We start from the raw sequence: 26,740 nt of genomic DNA, 5'->3' as shown, positions 1-26,740 counted from the left end.
TACTGTTTGTGGGTGAAAACTTGTGTAGAGCTTAGGAAAACAGCCTTGTTTTAAAGTTAATGTAAATGCATTTGTGACACAATAGAGATGATGTTGAAAGGGTTTTATTAGCCTCAGAGGTTTGAGGGTTTTCTCATCCTACAGAGGAGCATGTACTCCTTTAAAGAGAAAAGTTTGGGGAAATAAGCTTATTTGTTTACTTGCTGAGAGTTAGATGAGAAGATTGATACTACTCTCATGTCTATGAGTCTGTGGTTTTACAGGTGCAGTCATTAGTCATACATGTCCAACACTCAGTGGTGATTAGTTTTATCACAAGAGTAGTTCATCAGAGGAACTTCTTGGCCACATTAAAAGGTAAGAGAGATACTTTATGAAATGATTTCGATAGCAATAATTGAACTGTAATAGATAAGTGAGAAAAGACAAATTTAATATTAGTTGTTATAATACCTTTTGCCAATGCCCTTTTCATTGTGATACCAGTATTTAAAAAAACAATTTTTTGCACTCAGGTTCATCTAGTAACAGTTAATCTAGTCAGTGTTGAGAATGGTTATTATTATTCTCTCCCCACCAGGATTCTTCTGCTTTCCTGGCTGACAATGGCGAATTATAAAGTGACTGTATCCACTGGTAATCTCATCGGTGCCACTACTTTTAACAACGTCTTCATTAAGCTGGTGGGCACAGATGGGGAGAGTGAACACAAGAAGCTCAGGAGCTTCAAAGGGGCTTCATCCTTCACCCGAGGAACAGTAAGTCTGAAATATCCCTCTCTATGTTTAACTGTACAACATGCTTCCTAAACTTTGCCTATATGAGATTATTAAATACCAATTTAGTGAAGCTGATGTAAACCGTGGCCAACTCAGGCTCATATGTGCAGCAACAGGATATGTGCTGCAATGCGACCTATGGCCACAAAGGTGACCAAAGCAACAACAAATCCCCATAATGCATAGAGCTTCATAAAATTGGTATTTTATTTTACAGTAATTGTATGCAAATTATTGGGATGCTACAGCTCAGTTCTTGGTTATTAAATACAATTTTCATATCTTGTATAAATGTTTTCAAACCATTCTCTCATTACTCCAGGTGTCTATTTTTACCGTGTCCTGCACTGTCTCCATTGGAAAGCTGGTTCTGATAGAGCTAGACAAAAAGCCTCGTCTGCTGTTCCCTGAGGACTCCTGGTTCCCTGCCAAGGTGGAAGTGAAATCCCCGAACATTTTTAATCCTGAGATAAGTCATTATATTTTAGTGAATGCTTAATGGTCTATTGGCTTCTTTACTTGGCTCATTAAACGGGAAGAAAATGTGAAAAAAGGAAATGTGTATGTATCTAAACATGTAGAAGATTCCTAATTTCAGGCTTTGCTCATGAGAAAACTAGTAACTGTATTTAATTGCATATAATCAAGACTCTGAATTCTGTGAAACACATTGTTTCACATTTTCCTGTTTCACATGCAGTGTTCAAGCTAAAGCTAATAACAGTGGTAGAGCAAGATTTTCTCGCCCAAAGTTTGAAAGTCAATGAAGTTAATCCCTTTCTTCTTTTGCCAGACTATGTCCACAAACATTGGAAGGAGGACGCTTTTTTCGGCTACCAGTATCTAAATGGTGTCAACCCCATGTCAATCCGCCGTTGTACGGCCCTGCCGAATAACTTTCCTGTCACTGATGGCATGGTCTCCCTCCGGGGTCAGCGTAGCCTCTTAAATGAAATGATGGTGATTGTCTTGACTTTGATCGATCTTTGTATTCAAGTCATGGTTTTCTCCATGACATGTTAAATGTGGATTTGCATGTTCACTTAGTATATGAAATATCCACACTGTATTACAGTGGCCCTGAGGGTCAAAACACAACAACATTTTACAAAACAATGACATTTCACAAAACACAACAACATTTCACAAAACACAATGACATTTCAGATTACGGAAAAGGTCGGACAGCACTTCTTGTTTGTAATTGGATAGAACCTGGCGACAGTTCAATGTCATTTCCTGTTTCTATAGTGTACTACTCTCAGCAGTGTCTTTGCACGCATTTTAAACTGAGTTTGAAAGGATGGAGAATGAAATCATAACAGAATATTTTAACAAAGGACATTCATATGATGTAATTCTTGATATGCTTTCAACATAGGACATTAAAATGTCCCATGGAACCCTGAAAGCACACTTGAAAGAATTAGGGTAGTCATGCTTTGTCTCATCTGACTCTGCCATTCTGCGTTCCTACACTTCTTCCAGAACAAAATCAGACTTGGGATCAGCAAACCAGCCTCTCAAGGGCATGTGCAGGAATGCAGAAAATAATAACTAGCCTAAATAAAATCAGTGCAATGAATGTATCCAAACGTAACGCAGTAAAAGTAATGCTTTTCTCTAAAAATCTTTAACCGGTATCTTACCCAGTTAAAACTGTTGTACAACAACATCCTTTCTATCGCTTCCAACACCTCCCCCTCACCCCCGTTACACTGCCTACCTATATTTTTATCTGTTCCTTCTTCACCCTTCTCTTATGACAAGAGAAATTTAGTCTCTCCTCTGACTTTTTCCTTCTGTACTCAAGGCAGGTATCGAGGGATTGGCCTACCCAGCACAAACTCTAGTCAGAAATCGTCCAACAACACACTGCAGAGAAGGAGCAGGAAATTAACTTGTCAAGGTGTAGTTTTCTCAATAAAGCCAAAAGCCTAAACAATTAGCCATAAAAGGGACTTCATGTAGCTGACCATTCTAGGCCCAGAGTGTCATCAGTTGCCTGACAGCGAAACAACCGATCACAGCAGCGTAGAGTTTCGAGCGTCCCTCCGGCTAATCCAATCTAGCACCAACCCACCTTCACACATCCATAAAATAAACTCTGAATTGATTTGGGTTCTGTCCAATCACAAACAAGAAGAGTTGTCCCACCTTTTCTGCAATCAGACATGTTGTTGTGTTTCGTGAAATGTTGTGTTTTGTGAAATGTCGTTGTGTTTTGACCCCTAGGGCCACCGTACTGTATGCATGCAAGTCAAATCATTTCTCATCCTCACTAAAATTGCATTGTTCTTTAAGCAACACTCAGTGTGTTCGAAATCGCATACTAACGTACTGCCTACTACATACTCAATCAGTATCTACTGCAAACTGCCTACTAAATGAACTATTAAGTATATTCAGAAATTCTTGCTAATCTAGTATGTATTCGAGCATTTCTTGTGTACACAAAATCCACATACTATGCAGTTGGAATGCACTATATATTCAACTTGACGTCATGTTTCGTATGAATAGTACGTTAGTATGCGATTCTGAACACAGCCTTGATGGCAGCTATGAATTCTCCCTGCTAGGAAAACTGTTCATTTCTTGCTGTCTGAGCCAGAGACATATCCAAGTTTGACTGACAGTTGAGTCTGACACAAACACAAGTCAAGTCAATTTAAATTTTATTTACATGACACACAAGCATTGATGGAAAAATGAATTTCCCCTTAAGGGATCAACAGAGTATTAAACTGAAAAGACAAGCCTGCCAAGCAGAATGAACCTGTAGTAAACAGGCGAACATACAACAATTACAGAAAATTCTGCAGGTTGAAGTTTTTGCCGTGTCACTGTTGCGCAACGTGCCCATGGTGCATCCACTGTACAAGGTAATTGCAAGGGAGAATATTGAACTTACTGTCATTTTTGAACATGGGTTCCTTTCCCAAGCATGCACAGGTGGGCTTTAAAGAAAAGCTCTATCTAAATGATGATAAATAGTGCTTTATTTGCACATTTATGTACCATTATATAATCATAACTTTAATTTAGTCATCTAGACGTCTTCAATTAATGCAGTTTATTCTCTCTAATTCGTAGGAATTCCACAGAGATTTATCACCATGGCTGAGTTGGTCAAGTTTGTCACCATGGTGATCTTCACTTGCTCAGCACAGCATGTGGCCGTGAATTCTGGACAGGTTCTCCAACAGCTCCAGAAACATCAACTCTATCTGAAACTTGAGAAGTGCGAGTTCCATCGTCCCACGGTCCAGTTCCTCGGGTACATCGTCAGCGCAGAGGGCATTCATATGGACCAGGGGAAGATCCAAGCCATCCAGAACTGGCCATTTCCTCAGTAAAGGAACTCCAACATTTCCTAGGGTTTGCAAACTTCTATCGCAGATTCATTAAGAGCTTCAGTTTCATGTCCTCTCCTCTCACCTCCCTGCTCCGTCGTAAACCCAAGTCACTGTCCTGGAACCCCGAAGCTCGAGCCGCGTTCGAAGAGTTAAAGAGAGCCTTCTGCACTGCTCCCGTGCTCACTCATCCAAACCCAGATCTTCCCTTCGTGGTGGAAGTGGACACCTCCACTACCGGCGCAGGAGCAGTGCTATCCCAACGCCACGGACAGCCTCCTCAACTCCATCCTTGTGCCTTCTTCTCCAAGAAGCTGTCCCTGGCGGAGCAGAATTATGACATCGGCAACCGGGAGCTGCTGGCGATAAAGTTGTCACAGGAAGAGTGGAGGCATTGGCTGGAGGGAGCTAATCACCCGTTCGCTGTCATCACCGACCATAAGAACCTGGAATACCTCCGTACCGCCAAAAGACTGAACCCGCGCCAAGCCGCTGGTCTCTCTTCTTCACCCGTTTCCACTTCACCATCACCTATAGACCCGGAGACAAGAACATAAAAGCGGATTCCCTCTCCAGAATCCATGCTCCCGAGGAATCCCCCACACCAGAACCCATCCTCCCTCCAGCCATACTTGTCAGCCCTATCCAATGGGACCTGAATGACCAAATACAGGCAGCCACAGTTTCGACACCCGCTCCGTTGGGAGGCCCAGAGGGTAAGGTCTACGTTCCTACCAACCTGCGTAATGAGCTTCTGGGCTCAGCGCATGCTTCCCCGGGCTCTGGACACCCAGGCAGCCAGTGTACTCTCTCGCTCCTCCAGGCTCGTTACTGGTGGCCCAGTATGGTCCGGGATGTCTCCCAATTCGTGGAAGGATGCTCAGTCTGCGCCATCTCCCGCACGCCACGTCAACTTCCTGCTGGCAATCTGGTACCCCTTCCTATACCACGTAGACCCTGGTCCCACATCGGAGTCGATTTCGTCACAGACTTACCCAAATCAGATGGTTTCACCTGCATACTCGTCGTGGTGGACCGTTTCTCCAAGGCCTGCAGGCTCATTCCCTTGCAGGGTCTGCCTACCGCTCTAGAAACCGCAGAGGCCCTTTTCCAACATGAGGGGGTACTGTCAGAGAGCCATCACAGACACCACCAGCTCCACCCACTGCAATCAACAGATCTCACTCACCTGAGTACTGATCACACACCTGCCATTAATCACCAACCCCACACTATAAAGTCACACTCCCCCGGTTCACTCACTGTCTGGTCTCTAACCTATTATGAGATTCGACCTGACCACAGTATCACCTGAAGAATCCCCAAGGACTTTGGACTCCACTCAACCGTCGTGTGTGTTTTCCACTCCTGGCTCTCCTGTTTCCCGTCTCCTCCAGTGGACTGAACTACCTACTCTATATCAGATAAGACTCAGACTTTCCTAGCTCCAGCCCCTCGTCACAGTCATTGCTTTACCCAGTACTCTGTCTTGCTTTTCAAATAAATCCCTTGTCATTGTACTAACCTCCGTGTCCCGTGTCTACTTGCTAACACTGACTATAAATAACTAAAAATGTATTTATGCCTGGAACCTTGGAAATCCCTCCAACAATTAACAGACATCTTTGTATTTATGGGTGATTTATAACCTAAATCCTGTTCGTACAGTAGAAGTGGGATATCAATAGAGACCATAATAATGCCTTCTCTACTCAACAGAAATTTGAACATACTTCTGGCACCATCACATCAATGATGTCAACATTTCCTAAGATTGTGTAATCCAAAGACAATGCTGACTTTACCACTTTGATTAGATCTTCAAGCTATCGGATACAGTATAGGTAAATCGGCATCCACTCTTCAGCCACTTTCATAAAATCATGAATTAAAAAAATAATAATAATAATATGACTTGCATGTTTCTCACTGAAAACAAATGGTCTTCCATTAAGGACCTGTTTAAGGATCATGTTTCGCCCAGGGTTCTGCCACAGGAACATCCTGTTGGACTTCTGCTTCCCACTTTCCAACATTTGTTCCAGTGCCTTTAAGAATGACATTCAGTTGAGAACACTGTTTGGTGCAACATTTATATGAATATGAATAAAAAATAACACAAACCTTTATTCTGACCTTTGAAATAAGGCCTTCAACTCCTTTGCTCCTGAGGCAGGTCAAAGTGCTGCAAAGTAAATAAAAACAAATAATATGTAATACAGTACAATGTGTCACATTTCTCAAGTGGGAGCAGGGTGAAGACTCAGTTGGTCAAACCTGGTGAATGAGTATAGCTCAGGCAGGTCACACCCATATGTGAAGATGTCTGATTGGGCTCAGAATCGGCACGTCTTTGTGCAGACAGCCATTAACCCCTTTTGCACATGCGGATACAACCGCCTACAATTTCAGACACAAATCAACAAGCATACATACTTGCAAACAGTAATAAAATCATTTGAACAGACACAAATGGCAGCAACAATTACCTTGTGCTCTTTGTGTATCTGGAATTGCCCTATTGAGAACTCCAGTTGCTCTTCCAGGATTTCTACAGCCATATTTCCTCTTGGGGCAAACGTCATCACCTCTGAAGGAAACAAACAAAACAAATCATAAGAATTAACCACAATTCAGTAATTTCTGTTATATTTGTATTAAGTAATTTTCAAAACATATTACAAATTACAATTTGTCACACAATTACCTGTACTCGTGCGCATCAGCCGTCCTTCTGAACTCATTTCAAGTTTGTCTTTGGTTTGTTTTTCCATGTTTTACACAAACTTCTGATTTATGATGTCATTGTGAATGGATGCGACCAACCTTAAAGAAAACAAGAAACGTGTTTCCTTCATTTGGCATAGGAAGTGTCTGTCATAAGAGAACTCCCTGTTTTTTTGTTCCGCTTCTGACGAATTCACATTACTGCACAGATCAGGTGCGATGTTGAGGCTGCGCAGTTTTTCCTCTGGCCGAGTCTGGTTCTTTTAGTGAAAGCGGTCATACAGGGCGTAGCGTTCTGAGGACCCTGTAACGGGATGTGGCCTTTGAAATCTGTCTCCTGATTTGTCATCCTTTTGAAGGTTGGTCTTATTCCTCCTGAACAGAAGATTTTTTGCCCAAGGAGTTTTTTCTTGTGCTGCCTGTATGTTTTCCTTTTGAAGCCTCGCAAAGCCTTCCGTCATGTGGATGATAAAACCTCTGTTCTGTTCTGTTGTTGGTGTGTCTTGCAACACAACCAGCAATGCAGCAAGTAGATGTTTGGGGGATGTGCATGGTCCCTTGCACTTTCTTGCCACAAAAGTAGGGAACAATTATATACAACAAGTGCAATACACCACCTAGATGAAGACAACTGATGATTACTGATGTTACCGATACAGGAACAGCTATAGTTGCTAAACATTGTTATAGTCATATTTAATTACTCTTAACTCTATACCTACAGTTGAGGTCAAGAGGAAAGAGATTAAATAACTTTCAAAATGATCTATCCTTTTGGGGAAAGTATATTTTATTGAAATTAAATAACACTGGTATGTGTTAAAATTAGTATGTATTTGTATCCTCACCCCCTGTTCTCTGCAGCTTGGCAAACATTTTGGGATAAACATCCTTGTAGAGAAGCATTTCCTCAAGTCTGTTTATCAAGTCTGTCTTGGATCCCTCTGTTGAAAAACCCAGATCTGAGCAAGCTTCAATGAGTTCACTCTTGCTTACCTGCAGGTGGCATAATAAAAAAGGTGAATCACAAACGCCAGAATTTCCGAGGTAAATATGAACATTGTGTTGCAGCACAAAGTATATATATATATGGGTAACTATGCAGAAATAATGACCACTGTACTTTCAGTAAAAAATACTGCACCTTTTTGGATTCCATCAATCAAAGAAGTTCTTCCCCATCCAAGCATGGAGCTTTACGGTGGTGGTTTAGGCTCAATAGTTGGCTTGTTGGTGAGACCTTTCAGGATCTCAGTCTTTGGAACTACATCTCCAGTTCTTGATGCAGGTCCAGTCCATGGCATAAAAGTGGAATGGGACATTTATTTAGAGTATGGGTTGTGGGTTTCCAACTCTTAAACAGAAGGAAAGAAATGTTTCATATGTTGTCATTGTAAGCAGTTCCCTGTTTTTTGACATTAAACAATTGCACATTCCTCGTTCATTATTACAGCTTTCAACTAGGGCACCATTCACAAATGTTGTACAATAACAAACCATCGCAGATTCCACTTGCTATTATTTCTTTCTCAAGTCGGCTCCACTTTGCAGTGATGTTGATAGATAGATCATCATCTTTGGCATTAGGCCTCTTCAGCAGACAAACTAGTTCTGGAAATAAAGTACTTAATAATATTTAAGGGTCGCGCAATTTAGTAATATAGCTTCTGAAATTACATTTCTGCAAGCTTCAAAAAGTTTTTAAATGACTTTTTCTCTTTTTCAACACAAATACAACTTTTAGCTCTCAGTGCATATTAACAGCACAGTTAGCATCTGATATTGCCACTGGAGGGTGGTGGCCACATCTGTATCAGAAGAAGTTGTATGAGTAGGCTGTCATTGCAGAGTAGTGGCTTTGCAATGGCATGTTCATTTCCACTTGCAGTGTCCAGTGTAACTCTTATCCTTCCAAAAATGCACCAACTACACCAACCAAGTACACTTTACGGCCTGAGTAGCTGTGTTCCTCAGAAAAGACTGGATGGACACATGCAGTTCTATCTAGTGTGGCTTTGTGATTTAATTGACTGCATTCCTCTTTTGTTGAAATGGAGATCAGCCCCTTTTCAAACATCTCCTTCATGGAACTAGTCTGTAGCAGAGGAGGTGGTTGTTGGGGCTTGAAATTCAAGTTGCATGCATTCTCTGCCTGTAGCCATAACCATAAATTCTCTGCAGCCCACTACTTCACAATCAAAGATCTACCTACTGAAGGACTCGCACATGTGCATGGTTCAGATCTGTCTTGGGCTATAACAAATATTCCTTCATCAACCAGGAATATTGGTTCTGTAACCTTCTCGTGTTTGTCCAATTCATGTTGCATGCAGAAAAGCATGCACTACATGCTGGACACTGAAAGGTTTTGGTCTTTTGTTTGACATAATCCACTGGTTTCCCTTTCACACATGTCAATTCTGTGGCATAAAGTTTTCTCAAATATTAAACATGTCATTGCAAAAAATCCAATGTGTGAACATTTTATAGAGTGCATTTGGTTAGGTATTTGGCTATAACCGAAAATATACAAAACCTATAACTTCACCATTTTTCTCATTAAAGTGTAGATAAGGACGAATAAGTTTCAGTATTTGTGTTACACTAATATATGATTGGGCCTTTAAGGCAACTCCATCAATTCAAATTTACCATTTGGGAATCAATTAAGTTTTATCTTATCTTAAAACATACCTATGAGGAATTTGTTTTCCAGAAGAATCAACCCTGTCCATTGAGGAACAGATTTAAATTGCAGTAACTGTCTAACAATTATTTGAACATAGTATTATTTTAGCTAGAGGTTTCTAACATTTTGTTGGGATACATATAAAAACTTGAGAACTTTTCAGTGAGCCAGCAATCACTATTATTTACTAAACATGTAGTACTAGTAGAATTGCTTCATCATACTGAGGCACACTTATCAGCAAGGCTTGTGCACTAACAGCAAGGTATAGGCCAACTTTGAACTATCGGAACCCAATGGCTCTAGTGTACTGCTTTGGAATACAATTAATAATTATAACAACAACAATAATAATAATAATAATAATAAGTAAATAATTCATAATAAGTAATAATAATAAGCATTTTCTACCATGAAAAACATTTTAGACAAGTTGCCTAAACATCTGTAGTGGGATAGATTGCTACAACCCCACTGCAAAATTCTAAATAGTGCCAAAGTATGGAACTAAAATGAAAAACAACTTAATTAGAAAATTCATTTACAGGTCTTGGGCATTTTGCAAACATAAATAGCTGTGCCTGAAATGTGTTCGGGGTTAGGAGAAAGATTGGAGGAAGGGGGTTCACGAAATGAAGAAACAATAACAAATTGTGCAAAACAAACAAAAAAGGTGAAGTGCTATTGTCTTTTTCTTGATTTGTTTGGGATTTCTTAATGTAATCCTTGAGCCGATCTAATCCACTCTGTTTCAACGGGATTCTGTGGGCTCCTGAGGAGGTGGACTGGTTTCTGGGGGCTCCTGAAGAGATGCTGAGGACTCTGGGGGCTATTTGATCTATTTCTTTGTGAACAAGGCCAGATTTAGTTTGCAATGGTTTTAAGCTGTATATCTTAAAGTGTAGTTACTCAGTTAAACCACAAAAGTGGAGTATTCACCAAAGTGAGCGCTAGTTGCAAATGTCAGTTGAATTGTAAGATGTGTGTGCGTGTGTATATAAAAGTTGAATAAAACTTATAATGTATGAAAGATGTGGAACATTTTAACATGTCTATAAAGTTTAATAATTCTGCCTACCAACTCCATCATCACTGAAGCACACAGAATACTGTCAATAGACTTTGTTGATATGGTCTCTGGTTGCCACTGCAGCAACTTTGCAGTATTGGCAATCGCTGTCTAACTCATATATACTGTATAAAGCAGTATTGACCTCTAAATAATAGTACAACTTAAAAATATAAAGAATAGCCCAAACACTGTTATATACCAAATGAAATCACATGGTTTACCTACAGCCATGGCCATCAAGTTGTCCACTTTCAACTATAAGGCAAAAAAGTAATAATCATTGACATATGACAGATCTGTTGTATTTGTTTTCATTTTTAATTTTACAAAAGACAGAAAATGGCATGCAGTAATCATTTAGCTTTCTGTTTTTGTTGTCAGACTGTACATCTATAAAAAAGAGATTTGCCTTAGTTAGGGGCTGTTTCTTATTTATGCAATACAGGAGAAATAATTTTTTAAGCACTGAGGAGGGACTTATGTTTTATTTTGGTAATGGGGGAGGGACACACAACTTTAAATTGTTGTATTTTGTATTTATTTTAAATAGGTTTTTTTCTTTTAAAAATACGTGTTTTACCCTGTTTTATACAGTGTTATACACCAAACTTCATTCATAAATCCTACAGTTTTGTTTCATGTTGATGTACAAAGGCACACACTTAGTGAACTTGCTTATTTTAGATGTTTTATTAATCAAGAGGGAGCACAGAAATGTAATCAGATGACATATGTATTGCAAATAAGGGATATTATTTAATTTAAACTCATTATCATCAGCTCAAAAAGGCACTTTTTGACGTGTTTGTTTGCACCTCCAACAATATGGCGAATGGTATCGCGTGGCATTGTGGGTAGAGTGTGATGTCACTGTAGGTAAAATAATTTTTGTTTCAGAGTTGGAATTGTCATAGGTAACTTTTGAGTAGCTACTATAGGAGAGGACAAAGTTGGGCCCGATAATTACTCGTGTTATTTGGGCACGAAATAACAAACAGTCCCTAAGGTGTCATCAGGAGAGACTTGATATGAGTGACAAAAATGTATACATGTATATAGTGCATAGTAAAGATGAGAAATGTGAAGAGTCTTTGGTGTTTAAACTCCATCATGATGTCCTCATATTTTAAGGGGGTAGTGAAGACGTGCGTGGTATAGGATACTCCCGATGGAGTCTAGACACAGGTGGTGGTGGTGAGGGCTGGTTGAGATCTAGTGTGATGAGGAGTGGACTTCTGATGAGCTTGCCCGGACTGAATTGTGATGGACTGGAGGTGGGGGAGGGTCACAATGAATCCGCTCTGAAATGACAGCTGATGGTGTGCAGCGAAGAGACAGATTTAAGTTTGACAGTATGATTGTCTTTGAAGGAGATTGTGGCAAGATTTTGTTGATTACTGAAAGAGTATATGCCCATATCAGCTGATCAGAGAGCATGAAGAGAGAGAGAGGGAGAGAGATGTGAATGAAGAAGCAGAGTAATAGTCTTCCTAATTGCAGGTCAGTTTCTCATACAGACCCTGCGTGGGGGTCCTCCCCCAGAAAATATTGAGATTCAGAGACTTTGTTTCCTGCATTCACGCATATCTTCCCGAAGATACGTCTGTCCTTTGATCTTCACCTCGACCACTCTGACCATCCAGGCCTGGACAGGTCTTGACCACCCTGCAGATAGGCCAATGGGCTCAGGGTAGTTGAGAATGAACCACCATCACAACTTGCCCTGTGATTAAGTTGTCAGTGTCCCTCTGCCATTTCTGTCGCTACTGGAGGTCAGGCAGATGAAGACAAACAAAGCTGAACCAGAAGTGGTCTACAAGAATCTGGCTATGTTGCCATCGCTGTCTGATTGCTATTTATGGCATTTAATTAACACTGTTTATTTGACCTACTCATTTACTAAGGATGAAATTTTGATATTCATAAAAAGGTTTTGTGTGTTTCAGCAACTGAGCACGTGGTGTGTGAAGATCACCATGCTGCCTGCGGGGGAGAGACGGCCGACTCAAGCCAAGTCGCCACATGGGATCTACAATGTCTGAAAATTAGCTCCTGGGAGCTCCACCAGAAGGAGAGCAAATCAGTTGGCCAAGCTGCCATGTGGGACCAAGCGCATCCGAACGGGACCGAGAGGCCCACACCGGAGAATTGACCTGCGTCGCCCTTTTCAAATCAACTTGTCATCCCCTGGCCATCTGAAACACCAGGTTAAACTTTTTTCCTGTGATATTTGGAGTTGATGCTACAAATTACTAAAAGCAAGTTAGCGTTAGGTCAGGAGTAGAATCTTCCTTAATATAGGCCTACTCATGATACAGAATAGTAAAGTATTTCAGTCATGCTTCCCAATAACCTCTCAGCTGCTGAATGGTGCATTATTAAAGTGATTTTACTCGTGAAACCTGAAATAAACACCAAGAAATACCAAAGTGTCTTTCTAGGTATTATTCTTTCCAAAGAATGTCAGACAATCAAAAAAGGAACTAAGTCTAAAGATTCTAGGCAGACAGGAACCCAAAGCGAGTCTCAGTCTGAGTTGTCAAAAGTTCAGCAGGTCAAAGGAAGTGCACAGCTAGACAGAAAGTAACACCTTATATTGAACGCGAGTTGTCACATTTACAGAAAAACATCGTAAAATCTTCCATTACGGGACCTTTAAGGGGGAACGCTCAAGTAACCTTCCTGGAATATTCAACTAACCTTCCCAGAATGTTCTGGAAATGATTAGATTAGATTAGATTAGAGTAGATTAAACTTTATTGTCATTACACTTGTACAAGGCAACAAAATGCAGTTTACGTCTAACCAGAAGTGCAATAAGCAAGTGCAGGATAGAGCAGTATTATTATTATTATTATTATTATTTTTTTTATTATTATTATTATTATGAAAATATTTTACAAGTGGTACTATGAACATTATATACAGATGGCATTACTATAAACAGAAGTTTACTGATGGATATGTACAATAATGAATTGGACTGGGCAGAACAGTAGTGCAATGAATATAAAGTAGTGCCAATTATGGAAATAATTAACAGTGCAGTAGATGAGTTATTGTGGTATTCAGTACATAGTACTGCACTGCAAATGATGTAAATGTAAAAATAAATAGTCCGGTATTGTATATGTAACAATAATGTTAGTTCTAAGTCAGAAACACTTTCCTTTTTAATATCTAGGGAACGTATAGGGGAACGTTTAAGAAACCTTCCCAGAACAATCTGAGAACATAACCACAACGTCAGTTCTACATCGGAAAAACTTTCCATTTTAATATCGAGGGAATGTTAAGGGGCAACGTTCCAGTAACCTTCCTGGAACAGAAATTTAACCAACAAACCACTTGGTGGAAATTAATCTACCAAAGGCTAGACTACCCCATCTTTTTTGAGAGGTTTTGCACTGAAGGTCCAAATGTGATTTATTTTCTAACCACTTTGGAACAGGTTGATATTTTATTTCAGTGCCTACATCCAGGAGAGTTGTTCTGATCAGTTTGACAGTAAAAAAAGGAATTTATTTTCACAAATAAATGTATTGTTCAGTCATCCATCATACTGGTCTCTGTGGTCTACCAGGTCATTTGCAATTTCCGAGTTTATCAATGGGTTTTTGATTCTTCCAAATATACTAAATTGTTTATTTTGACAGACCAAACATTTTGCCCATGTCTATGATCTGATGTTTTAATCCTTAATATAATTGATGCAACTGTGCTTTACTCTTATTGGCTCTTATTTCCTTTATTTATTATTATTATTATCCTTCGTCTTGAGAGTAGCAGAGGACTCTGAAACTGATGCATCAGAATGCAGGAAATTAAGTGTCTGACACTCAAAATCTCATATGGGAGGTGATTTGTGTCCTCACCCTGGAGTAATTATTTATGAAAGTAGTTGATTTACTACATGAAGAATGAATGTGTTTGAGGAAGTGCGAATGTGGGCAGAGGATGGGACATAGAGGCAGATTGCGACACAAAACTGTATGTATAAAAAGAGAAATCTGTGGTGACTACTTCTATCAAAAGAGCAGTTCATCAAAGGAACTTCTTGGCCTCATTAACAGGTAAGAGAGATGCTTTATGAAATTATTTCAGTTAACAACAATTATACGGTAATAAGTGACAGACTAATTTCATATTAGTTGTTATAATAATAATACCTTTTGCCAATGCCCTTTTCATTGTGATACCAGTATTAACATTTTTATTAATAATTGACATTGTATGCATAATAGTATACATTCAACTGTAGTCATTCAGATATTCAACTGTAATTCATTATGCTCGCTAAAAAGACAATTTTTAATCCTGAGATAAACCATTATATTTTAGTGAATGCTTCATAGTCTATTGGCTTCTTTACTTGGCTCATTAAACGGGAAGAAAATGTGAAAGAAGGAAATGTGTATGTATCTAAACATTTAGAAGATTCCTAATTTCAGGCTTTGCTCATGAGAAAACTAGTAACTGTATTTAATTGCATATAATCAAGACTCTGAATTCTGCGAAACACATTGTTTCACATTTTCTTGTTTCACATGCAGTGTACAAGCTAAAGCTAATAACAGTAGTAGAGCAAGATTTTCTCACCCAAAATTTGAAAGTCAATGAAGTTAATCCCTTTCTTCTTTTGCCAGACTATGTCCACAAACATTGGAAGGAGGACGCTTTGTTCGGCTACCAGTATCTAAATGGTGTGGGAGGGCCCCCAGAACCCCGCTTGATTTGTGTGTCCCAGACATAGACGCTGGCAAGATTTCCCTTATTTTTCCACATTGAAGGTAGCAACCCTACTGAGGAAGTTTCTAGTGTTTTAAACTAACATCATCAACTGAGTTAATAATTACACCACCCTGTTGTAATTATTTATGAAAGAGTAAGAGAGATGCTTTACGAAATGATTTCAGTTAGCAACAATTATACTGTAATAATTATATGACATATATATTGTAATACCAGTATTTAAAACAATTTTTTGCACTCAGGTTAATCTAGTAACAGTTAATCTAGTCAGTGCTGAGAATGGTTATTATTATTATTATTCTCTCCCCACCAGGATTCTTCTGCTTTCCTGATTGAAAATGGTGAAATATAAAGTGACTGTATCCACTGGCAATCTCGCCTATGCCACCACTTTTAACAACGTCTTCATTAAGCTGGTGGGCACAGATGGGGAGAGTGAACACAAGAAGCTCAGGAGCTTCAAAGGGGTTTTATCTTTCATCCGAGGAGCAGTAAGTCTGAAATATCCCTCTCTATGTTTAAATGTACAACATGCTTCCTCAACTTTGCCTATATGAGATAATTAAATACCAATTTATTGAAGCTGATGTAAACCGTGGCTCAGACTCATATGTGCAGCAACAGGATATGTGCTGCTCTGCGACCTATGGCCACAAAGGTGACCAAAGCAACAAAAAATCCTAATGAGCGTCATAAAATTGGTATTTTATTTTGTTACATTCAGTAATTGTATGCTAATTATTGGGATGCTCTAGCTCAGTTCTTGGTTATTAAATACACTTTATCTTCATATATCTTGTATAAATGTTTTCAAACCATTCTCTCATTACTCCAGGTGTCTAGTTTTACCGTGTCCTGCCCTGTCTCCATTGGAAAGCTGGTTCTGATAGAGCTAAACAAAAAGCCTCGTCTGCTGTTCCCTGAGGACTCCTGGTTCCCTGCCAAGGTGGAAGTGAAATCCCCCGAGGGAGACGCCTACAACTTTCCCATCTACCGCTGGATCACTGACAGCGAGGTGCACCGTTTCAGAGAGGGAACAGGTTTGTGCAGTTCACTGACCACAGAAGACATTAACGAAAGACAAGTTCTGAAAGTTAGATTATAAAGAGCCTGGACTAAATTCATGCCAGCAGACTGATATCAACAATTTCAGTTCTTATTGTGATTCTTTCTTTAAGCTCTGAGAGTCTTTGAAGACAACCATCATCTTGGCAGGTACAGTCGGGAGAAGGAGCTGAAGCAGCGAGGGAAAGACTATCGGTGAGAGCTCAGAGCTTATACACATTTTAGCTTTATGCACACCAAAACTAACATGCATCCAAACCTCCTCCACCTTTGGTTGAATATATTCATGATATATAATGATAAATTAACCACCATATGACATATGACTGTTACACCTGCCAGGGTTTATTAAAATGTATTATACTATAACATATGTTGCAAAACTGCAATTTTTAATACATGTCATGCTTGCATACTCTAAATTAAAACTGCAGATACACTGGTATCTAGACTGTACAAAGTTTCTCACCACTCTGCTCTTCTCTATTTTTCCCAGCTGGGATGTATATGTAGAGGGAATACCTCACTTCATAAAGGCAGAAAACCCTCATTCTCTGCCTTTGGAGGTCCGCTTCTCCTTCACCAAGAAGATGGAGTTTTTCTTAACTGCACTCACAGGGTGAAGTCCTCAAATTCTGTCAGATATCTATCTATCTCTGTAACTATGTACCTGCCTACCTAACTGTTTATCAAAACTATTAAAGGCATAATGATAAAGTTACTAATAGCTTTTATTTTCTAGGCTGGCTGAGCTGAAACTGGAGGGACTGGCTGATTGCAAGGAGAACTGGACTAATATTGATGCTATCAATCGGGCATTCAGCTGCAAACGGACTGACATATCAGGTACTGTACTATCATGGTAGTTTATTGAAATAATTGATATTGTATGCATAATTGTATACATTCAACTGTAGTCATTCAGATATTCAACTGTATTTCATTATGCTCGCCAAAAAAACATTTTTAATCCTGAGATATGTCATTATAAAGAAGGAAATGTGTATGTATCTAAACGTGTAGAAGATTCCTAATTTCAGGCTTTGCTCATGAGAAAACCAGTAACTGTATTTAATTGCATATAATCAAGACTCTGAATTCTGCGAAACACATTGTTTCACATTTTCCTGTTTCACATGCAGTGTTCAAGCTAAAGCTAATAACAGTGGTAGAGCAAGATTTTCTCGCCCAAAGTTTGAAAGTCAATGAAGTTAATCCCTTTCTTCTTTTGCCAGACTATGTCCACAAACATTGGAAGGAGGACGCTTTTTTCGGCTACCAGTATCTAAATGGTGTCAACCCCATGTTGATCCGCCGTTGTACGGCCCTGCCGAAAAACTTTCCTGTCACTGATGGCATGGTCTCCCTCCGGGGTCAGCGTAGCTTCTTAAATGAAATGATGGTGATTGTCTTGACTTTGATCGATCTTTGTATTCAAGTCATGGTTTTCTCCATGACATGTTAAATGTGGATTTGCATGTTCACTTAGTATATGAAATATCCACACTGTATTACAGTGGCCCTGAGGGTCAAAACACAACAACATTTTACAAAACAATGACAATTCACAAAACACAACAACATTTCACAAAACACAATGACATTTCAGATTACGGAAAAGGTCGGACAGCACTTCTTGTTTGTAATTGGACAGAACCCAAGTCCCTGGCGACAGTTCAATGTCATTTCCTGTTTCTATTGTGTACTACTCAGCAGTATCCTAGCACGCATTTTAAACTGAGTTTGAAAGGATGGAGAATGAAATCATAACAGAATATTTTAACAAAGGACATTCATATGATGTAATTCTCGATATGCTTTCAACATAGGACATTAAAATGTCCCATGGAACCCTGAAAGCACAGTTGAAATAATTAGGGTAGTCATGCTTTGTCTCATCTGACTCTGCGATTCTGCGTTCCTACACTTCTTCCAGAACAAAATCAGACTTGGGATCAACAAACCAGCCTCTCAAGGGCATGTGCAGGAATGCAGAAAATAACTAGCCTAAATAAAATCAGTGCGATGAATAGATCTAAACGTAATGCAATAAAAGTAATGCTTTTCTCTAAGAATCTTTAACTGGTATCTTACCCAGTTAAAACTGTTGTACAACAACATGCTTTCTATCGCTTCCAACACCTCCCCCTCACCCCCGTTACACTGCTACGTGTATTTTTTTCTGTTCCTTCTTCACCCTTCTCTTATCACAAGAGAAATTTAGCCTCTCCTCTGACTTTTTCCTTCTGTACTCAAGGCAGGTATCGAGGGATTGGCCTACCCAGCACAAACTCTAGTCGGAAATCACCCAACAACACACTGCAGAGAAGGAGCAGGAAATTGACTTGTCAAGGTGTAGTTTTTTTCAACAAAGCCAAAGGCCTAAACAATCGGCCATAAAAGGGACTTCATGTAGCTGACCATTCTAGGCCCAGAGTGTCATCAGTTGCCTGACAGCGAAACAACCGATCACAGCAGCGTAGAGTTTCGAGCGTCCCCCCGGCTAATCCAATCTAGCACCAACCCACCTTCACACATCCATTAAATAAACTCTGAATTGATTTGGGTTCAGTCCAATCACAAACATGAAGAGTTGTCCCACCCTTTCCGTAATCAGACATGTTGTTGTGTTTCGTGAAATGTTGTGTTTTGTGAAATGTCGTTGTGTTTTGACCCTCAGGGCCACCGTACTGTATGCATGCGAGTCAAATCATTTCTCATCCTCACTAAAATTGCAAACAGAAAGGCAACATATTTCTGTGTGACTACAAGCTTTTGGATGGACTGAAAGCAAACACCATCAATGGGAAGAAGCAGTACTTGATGGCTCCCCTCGTCCTTTTCCACAAAACACCTGATGATACGCTGATGCCAATTGCTATTCAGGTGAGATTAGCACTCAAATATGGCTAATAGCAAAGCCGTAAATTAGAATATTGATTAAGACAGCTATCATTCAAACCGTAAGATGTAGATTCCCCTGCCACAGGAAGCGTCCACCTTGCTGAAAGTGTTCTTTAAGCACTGCCTACTACATACTCAATCAATATGTACTGCAAACTGCCTACTAAATGAATGATTAAGTATATTCAGAAATTCTTGCTAATCTAGTATGCATTCGAGCATTTCTCGCATACACAAAATCCACATACTATGCAGTTGGAATGCACTATATACTGAACTTGACGTCATGTTTAGTATGAATAGTACGTTAGTATGCGATTCTGAACACAGCCTTGATGGCAGCTATGAATTCTCCCTGCTAGGAAAAAACTGTTCATTTCTTGCTGTCTGAGCCAGAGACATATCCAAGTTTGACTGACAGTTGAGTCTGACACAAACACGTCACACAAAGTCAAGTCAATTTAAATTTTATTTACATGACACACAAGCATTGATGAAAAAATGAATTTCCCCTTAAGGGATCAACAGAGTATAAAACTGAAAAGACAAGCCTGCCAAGCAGAATGAACCTGTAGTAAACAGGCGAACATACAACAATTACAGAAAATTCTTAAACATTATTGACCAGTACTGGTAATCGAATGGATTGAATGAACCACATCCCCCTTCCTTCTCCTGCAGCTGAAGCAGACTCCTGCAGTGGACAATCCCATCTTTTTTCCTACTGATTCTGAGTACGACTGGTTGATGGCCAAGATTTTTGTGAGAAGTGCAGATTTCAGCGAGCATCAACTCAATGCTCACCTGCTGCGCACTCATCTGCTGGCTGAAGTTTTTGCCGTGTCACTGCTGCGCAACGTGCCCATGGTGCATCCACTGTACAAGGTAACTGCAAGGGAGAATACTGAACTTACTGTCGTTATAGCTTTTTAAACTTGCTGATTTTTGTATCTTCCAAAGTTGATGAACCATAATGTTTAAGGGTGTGTATATTTGCAAGTATTTCACACTTCTAAATGGTAGAGAAGCATAAAAATTTCTGACTTTGTAATAGTAATAGTAACAAGTAATAGTGTTATTAACAGAGTTCCCTCTTTCCTTCAGCTCCTCACACCTCACACTCGCTACACTCTGCAGATCAACTACTTGGCTCGACTTCTTCTAATATCTGAGACTGGTGTTTTCACACAGGTACAAATAGACCAACACGCTCAGTAGACCATTACTTAAACAATGTTTCTTTTTTTCAATATCATGTACAGTATTTGTCTCTAACTATATTCCTTACATATTTGACTGTTCCCTAGTTTGCAGCTTCTGGTGGAAAGGCTATGATCACAATCCTGAAGAGATCACTGTCCTCAATGACCTACAGCTCCCTCTGTATACCAGACGACATTGCTGAGCGTGGGCTGGAGGCTGTGCCGAACTTCTACTACAGGGATGATGGACTCAAGCTTTGGGATATCATCCACAGGTATTATAGGCAGCTTCCATTCGTCATTATGTTTATAATTTGTATGATATTGGTGTAAAATCATGGATGTTTTAGTGGTGTGTAGTTGCCATGCTATACAATATAAAGACTTACACCGTATTAGGGTTAGTTAGAATGCATTTAGAGAAACCAAGCAAACAACTGAATCACATGCTTTCCTCAACTGAAGTGATGGTAAGGAAGACACGACAGATCAGCTGGCCAGCACAAAGGCTACACATCTGTGATAATGAGATTACTCCAGCAGGGAGAACCAATCCTCGCAGGAAAGCAACCTGAGAATACAAATGTAGGATTAGAGGGTAAATTTTACTCCACTGAGTTCATCTGTAAATTGTGCTCCACGCTCTGGTAAATGATACCTGGCTGGGGAATCCCACTTCGCAACAAGAGCCAAGCACCTTGGATATGGTCCCTACCAGACTACTGAAGCAGACTATGTCTACTGTTGGTCCTTTCATCTTATCTATTAGATCAGTAGCTCCATGACCTTTGGCTCTTTCCCCGCTTGTTTTAAAAGGGCTCTGGTCGAACCTCTCCTTAAAAAACCCAATTTAGATCCGTCCACTCTGAATAACTACAAACCTGTTTCAAAACTCTCATTTTTACCCAAGATCCTAGAAAAAGCTGTATTCAAACAATAAGCACATCTGACAGATAATAATTTATTTGAAATATTCCAGTCTGGCTTTTGATCTCTTCACAGTACTGAGACTGCTCTTCTCAAAGTCTATAATGACCTTCTGTTGCTGCTGAGTGCTCTATTCTTGTTCTTTTGGCCCTCAGCACTACTTTCGACAGAGTTGATCATAACATGCTCATGAACAGACTGGAAAGGTGGGCAGAACTGGCTTTAAACTGGTTCAGGTCCTACCAATTTAATAGATGTTTCTCTGTCACTATGGCCGGCTCAGTTTCATCCCCCACGAACATGCTCTATGGCGTCCCCCAGGGTTCAATTCTGGGTCCCATTTTATTCTGCTTTTACATGCTCCCTCTTGGTGATATCATCCGCAAATATAATGTCCAGTTTCGCTGTTACGCCGATGACACGCAGCTCTATATTCCAATCAGACCCAGCGACCAGTCTAACATAACAACCCTCCACAGGTGCCTTGATGAAATAAAATACTGGATGTCACACATCTTTCTCCAACTAAACCTTACAAAATCTGACGTCATTGTACTTGCCCCCCCCCCGCAAACAGAATTCAAATTATGGCAAACCTAGGTGAACTAGCAATTTATGCTAAGCCCTCAGCCAGAAATCTTGGTGTAGTTTTTGATCAGGACTTGTAAAGAAAGTTGTTGAATCATGTTTTTAATCATTCGAGAAAGATAGCCAAGGTTAAGTCTCCATGCTTTTTTCTCCTCCCAGCTCGACTACTGTAACACCCTATATACCTGTCTCAGTCAGAAATCAATCCACCGCCTACAACTACTGCAGCTTGGCTTTTAACTAATTCCAAATAATGTGACCATATCATCCCTGTTTTAGGATCCTTCTACTTGCTGCCTGTTTATTTTAGGATTTATTTTAAAATTCTTTTAATCACTTTTTAGGCCAGGCATGGGCTGGCCTCTCACTATATTTCTGACCTTTTACCCCCGTGAACCAGGATGCAGACCGAGATCCTCTGGTAGGGCGTTGCTAGCCATTCTAATGTCTAGGTTGAAAACCAAAGGAGATTGGGCCCCTACACTCTGGAACAATCTGCCAGAGAGCAGGCTTGCAGAGTCAGCCTCCTGTTTTATCTAACTTCTTAAGACAGATTTTTTATTTATTTTTTTTAAAAGCTTTTATTGTGTTGTCTTTTTATTTTATCTTTTATTTTGATTTGTTTGTGTGATTGTTGTAAAGCACTTTGTTACTATAGTTAGTCCGGCTTAATGCAATATCCTCTGAACAGTTTAAGTTGAAATACACGCTCTTCTGTCACTATTGCCAGAGGCGGTGCTGGAAGTTTTGTGGCCCCTAATGACAGCTCATTGGGTCCTGAGACACTCAGTTGCCAGTTTATTAAGTACACCTAGCTAAAAGTAATGTAGTCTAATACAACAGTTATGCAATAAATCCTACCTTCATGAAGGTTATAATGTTCAGTTTTGTTGTAACTTGTTGGAAGAGGCCTCCATAATCATTTTGCAGGCTACAGTTTGTGGTGCTGTTGAATTGTATTGTGTTAAATTGAGAGGTGATCATCATCCAACAGACAGAGACTATCAGTAAGAAAGTGAATAGAGATGCTTCCAAAAATGTCAAACTATCCCATTAAAGTTGATCCACTGTGTCAAATATTGCACCAAAGTCTTAAAAATAACAGACCTGATCATTCTAAAGAGATGGCCATCAAATTGTCTTAGAAAAGAGTCTCTTACTACTTCAGTGTGTATAAGAAATGTATAATTCAACTAGGAACATGTTTTACAGAACTTATCCACATTTCTCAAAGGTTTGTGCAGGGAGTGCTCAGCTACTACTACAAGAATGACGCCGAGGTCCAGCAAGACTCCGAACTGCAGAAGTGGATCTTGGAAATTTTTGAACATGGGTTCCTTTCCCAAGCATGCACAGGTGGGCTTTAAAGAAAAGCTCTATCTAAATGATGATAAATAGTGCTTTATTTGCACATTTATGTACCATTATATAATCATAATGTAAACGTAAATCAAACTTTAATTTAGTCATCTAGACGTCTTCAATTAATGCAGTTTATTCTCTCTAATTCGTAGGAATTCCACAGAGATTTACCACCGTGGCTGAGTTGGTTAAGTTTGTCACCATGGTGATCTTCACTTGCTCAGCACAGCACTCGGCCGTGAATTCTGGACAGGTGAATCCTTTTACTTTACCGGGATGATCAATTATAATGTTGCTATTTTTATGGAATGGGTTGATGAGGTTTTGCAGTTTTCTCTCAACTGAAGGGATTTGAATTGATTCTGGACAGAAAATGACATCTGACTTTGTGTATTGTAAGCGAGCCTTTAATATCTACAGCCATGCTAGTGGGTCTGTGGTGCTTTGAGCTAAATGCAACAATTGCTAACATACTCATAAAGATAATGCTAACATGCTGATTTTTTTAGCAGGTATAATGTTCACTAAGATCACAATCATGTTAGTATTTGGACATTTGGTAATTAGCACAATACAGTACAGCTGAGGCTGATGTTATTAGCTTTGCAGGTATTTAGTCATAAACCAAAGTATTGGACAAATAAACATTTTGAACTGATGATGGCGCATCCTGAGGGGAACATGAATGTTGGGACCAAATTTAATGGCAATCCAACAGAAATGTGTTGAGACTCTCCAAACCACAAATGTAAATCACATGGTGGCGCTAGAGGAAAAGTCAGGGGCCCTAAGGTATTAGGATTCATCCTCTGGGGACCATTTTTGCAATTTCAAAAAGCATTAATCAGTCATCTGTCAATCATTCATTGCAGTATGATTATGGTGGCTGGATGCCCAACACTCCCAACTCCCTGCAACTTCCTCCACCAACCACAAAGGGGACAACAAGCAAAGCCATGATGCTGCAGACATTCCCTGATGTCAACACGACAGTTCATGAAATGGCCACCTTATGGCTACTCAGCCAGCAGTCCTCTGACTTCGTAAGTGCCCAAGACTTCATGAAAAATTACATAAATAACATTTCTGTTCAAGTCTCTTTGAGCCACTGAAAAAAATCCTGCTCACTTGCTACAACTGTACATTATATTTCCAGTAGTTTATGTTTGATATACATATTTTAAATGTGTCATTGATCTCATCAGGTCCCACTTGGCCACTACCCAGAGGACCATTTCAGTGAGAAGATTCCCTTCAAGCTGATAAAGGATTTTCAAGGAGAGCTTGAAGTGTTAAGTCTAGCCATTAAAGTCAGAAACAAGAGCCTGGAGGTCCCATACACATACCTGGATCCAAAAGAGGTAGAAAATAGTGTGGCCATTTGAGTATCAGAAGATGTGACCTCCTCAGTTGTTGGCCAAATTCAGCTTCATATTGACAAAAGTGAGAAAGTGAAGAGAAAGGAACTGCATGCTCTGTTTTTAACTGATACTATAGTACAAAACAACTACTGCATGTGATCATTGTATGCTGATCTGTGATTTTTATACAGCCTACTTGATTTAACTGGGGTCAAAATGTACTGTTTTAAATCATAATCCACATTTTAAATATTCTTAGCTTGAGAGTGTGTAAAAACTAGTTAGTAAATGAGCACAAAAGCCAAAACAGAATGAAAGTAATGAAAAATGGTTGAATTGTCCATCTTTTGCCACTCCCAGTGGTAGTAATACAAATGCAAACTTCATAGTCTATCTCAGTCATTTGGTTGCTAAGATAAAAAGTAAGTCTAATTAAATTTGCATGTTGCTTCATTTTATTTGCATGATCATAGTTAAAGCAGTATTACCAAAGCACGTTGTACAAGGTTTACATGTACAGTATAATATATATCTGAATGTAAATGTAATGTAAACCAACAATTTAAAAGTGCTGATTTAAACATTTACCAAACTTCAACATTTTGAAATCAATCCTGTGCCATCGTTTCCTGTCAACATAAAGTCTAATAACTGATCAAAAGTTAAAGATATAAATCGTAAAACAACATTTTCTATCTGATTAAACAGTAAGATATTTATATAGCCTGCAGTGAAATAGTCCATTTAAACATTTCCTCTTGGCAACATTCCCAGCACCTACTGAACCACAGTTTCATTGGAAAACTAAACTAAAAACACTTCAAAGGATACTTTGACATATTCAGGTGATGAGGAAACAAACCATTTCCCATCCAAAGTTTCGACTGCTTCGAGAGAAGGTTGTAGCCAATTCAGTGGTCTGTCCAGTGACCACGGTCGCTTACACAGATCACTGGTTCAGCACAGAAGCCGAAATAGATTGAAAGTAATGAAAAATGGTTGAATTGTCCATCTTTTGCCACTCCAAGTGGTGGTAACACAAATGCAAACTTGACCAATTCTAAATACTGACAATTCCAATCACTATGTCTCATCACTATAAATAATATTTTAACACTACCCCTTTTATTGATTAATTAAATGCGTTATTTTACACACAATCAGTGATATTATATTTCTATAAAATGAATTGTGTCAAATAACTAGCTAACTATGAATACCTAAAAATGTATTTATGCCTGGAACCTTGGAAATCCCTCCAACAATTAACAGACATCTTTGTATTGTATCTAGTGTGGCTTTGTGATTTAATTAACTGCATTCCTCTTTTGTTGAAATGGAGATCAGCCCCTTTTCAAACATCTCCTTCATGGAACTAGTCTGTAGCAGAGGAGGTGGTTGTTGGGGCTTGAAACTCTTTACTCTTCGCATGCATTCTCTGCCTGTAGCCATAACCATAAATTCTCTGCAGCCCACTACTTCAAATCTACCTACTGAAGGACTCGCACATGTGCGTGGTTCAGATCTGTCTTGGGCTATAACAAATATTCCTTTATCAACCAGGAATATTGGTTCTGTAACCTTCTCGTGTTTGTCCAATTCATGTTGCATGCAGAAAAGCATGCACTACATGCTGGACACTGAAAGGTTTTGGTCTTTTGTTTGACATAATCCACTGGTTTCCCTTTCACACATGTCAATTCTGTGGCATAAAGTTTTCTCAAATATTAAACATGTCATTGCAAAAAATCCACTGTGTGAACATTTTATAGAGTGCATTTGGTTAGGTATTTGGCTATAACCGAAAATATACAAAACCTATAACTTCACCATTTTTCTCATTAAAGTGTAGATAAGGACGAATAAGTTTCAGTATTTGTGTTACACTAATATATGATTGGGCCTTTAAGGCAACTCCATCAATTCAAATTTACCATTTGGGAATCAATTAAGTTT

At 39.3% G+C, this 26,740-nt stretch overlaps 1 protein-coding gene across 3 annotated transcripts; it reads left to right on the top strand.

Annotated features, from left to right (window-relative positions):
• Positions 1-595: 595 nt before the first annotated feature.
• Positions 596-25,507, top strand: LOC122872964 (polyunsaturated fatty acid lipoxygenase ALOX15B-like). Of its 3 annotated transcripts, XM_044189132.1 has the most exons (15): positions 15,272-15,413; positions 15,689-15,866; positions 16,211-16,415; positions 16,554-16,635; positions 16,937-17,059; positions 17,183-17,286; positions 17,676-17,842; positions 19,183-19,326; positions 20,026-20,229; positions 20,449-20,535; positions 20,652-20,821; positions 23,296-23,417; positions 23,576-23,676; positions 24,296-24,466; positions 24,629-25,507. In XM_044189132.1, exons 2-15 carry the CDS (start codon positions 15,714-15,716, stop codon positions 24,806-24,808), a joined length of 2,013 nt encoding a protein of 670 aa, XP_044045067.1. In that variant the 5' UTR covers positions 15,272-15,413; positions 15,689-15,713; the 3' UTR covers positions 24,809-25,507. The 3 variants fall into 3 exon arrangements, with proteins under 3 accessions (XP_044045070.1, XP_044045068.1, XP_044045067.1); XM_044189135.1 differs by lacking the exons at positions 15,272-15,413; positions 15,689-15,866 and adding an exon at positions 596-758 and having other exon boundaries at positions 19,213-19,326; XM_044189133.1 differs by lacking the exons at positions 15,272-15,413; positions 15,689-15,866 and adding an exon at positions 596-758.
• The last annotated feature ends 1,233 nt before the right edge of the window (positions 25,508-26,740 follow it).

This window comes from Siniperca chuatsi, linkage group LG3 (genome assembly GCF_020085105.1).
Source record: "Siniperca chuatsi isolate FFG_IHB_CAS linkage group LG3, ASM2008510v1, whole genome shotgun sequence".
Lineage (NCBI taxonomy): Eukaryota > Metazoa > Chordata > Actinopteri > Centrarchiformes > Sinipercidae > Siniperca > Siniperca chuatsi.
Note: the sequence above shows the minus strand (reverse complement) of the source record. Positions and strands in the feature narration are given on the sequence as shown.

Bases quoted from the DNA above. Each gene is read 5' to 3' on its own strand.
- LOC122872964 (XM_044189133.1), top strand. From the start codon at position 606: ATGGCGAATTATAAAGTGACTGTATCCACTGGTAATCTCATCGGTGCC. The intron at 20,822-23,295 runs GTATTATAGGCA...CATTTCTCAAAG, and splicing joins CTTTGGGATATCATCCACAG to GTTTGTGCAGGGAGTGCTCA. The intron at 23,418-23,575 runs GTGGGCTTTAAA...TCTAATTCGTAG, and splicing joins CCTTTCCCAAGCATGCACAG to GAATTCCACAGAGATTTACC.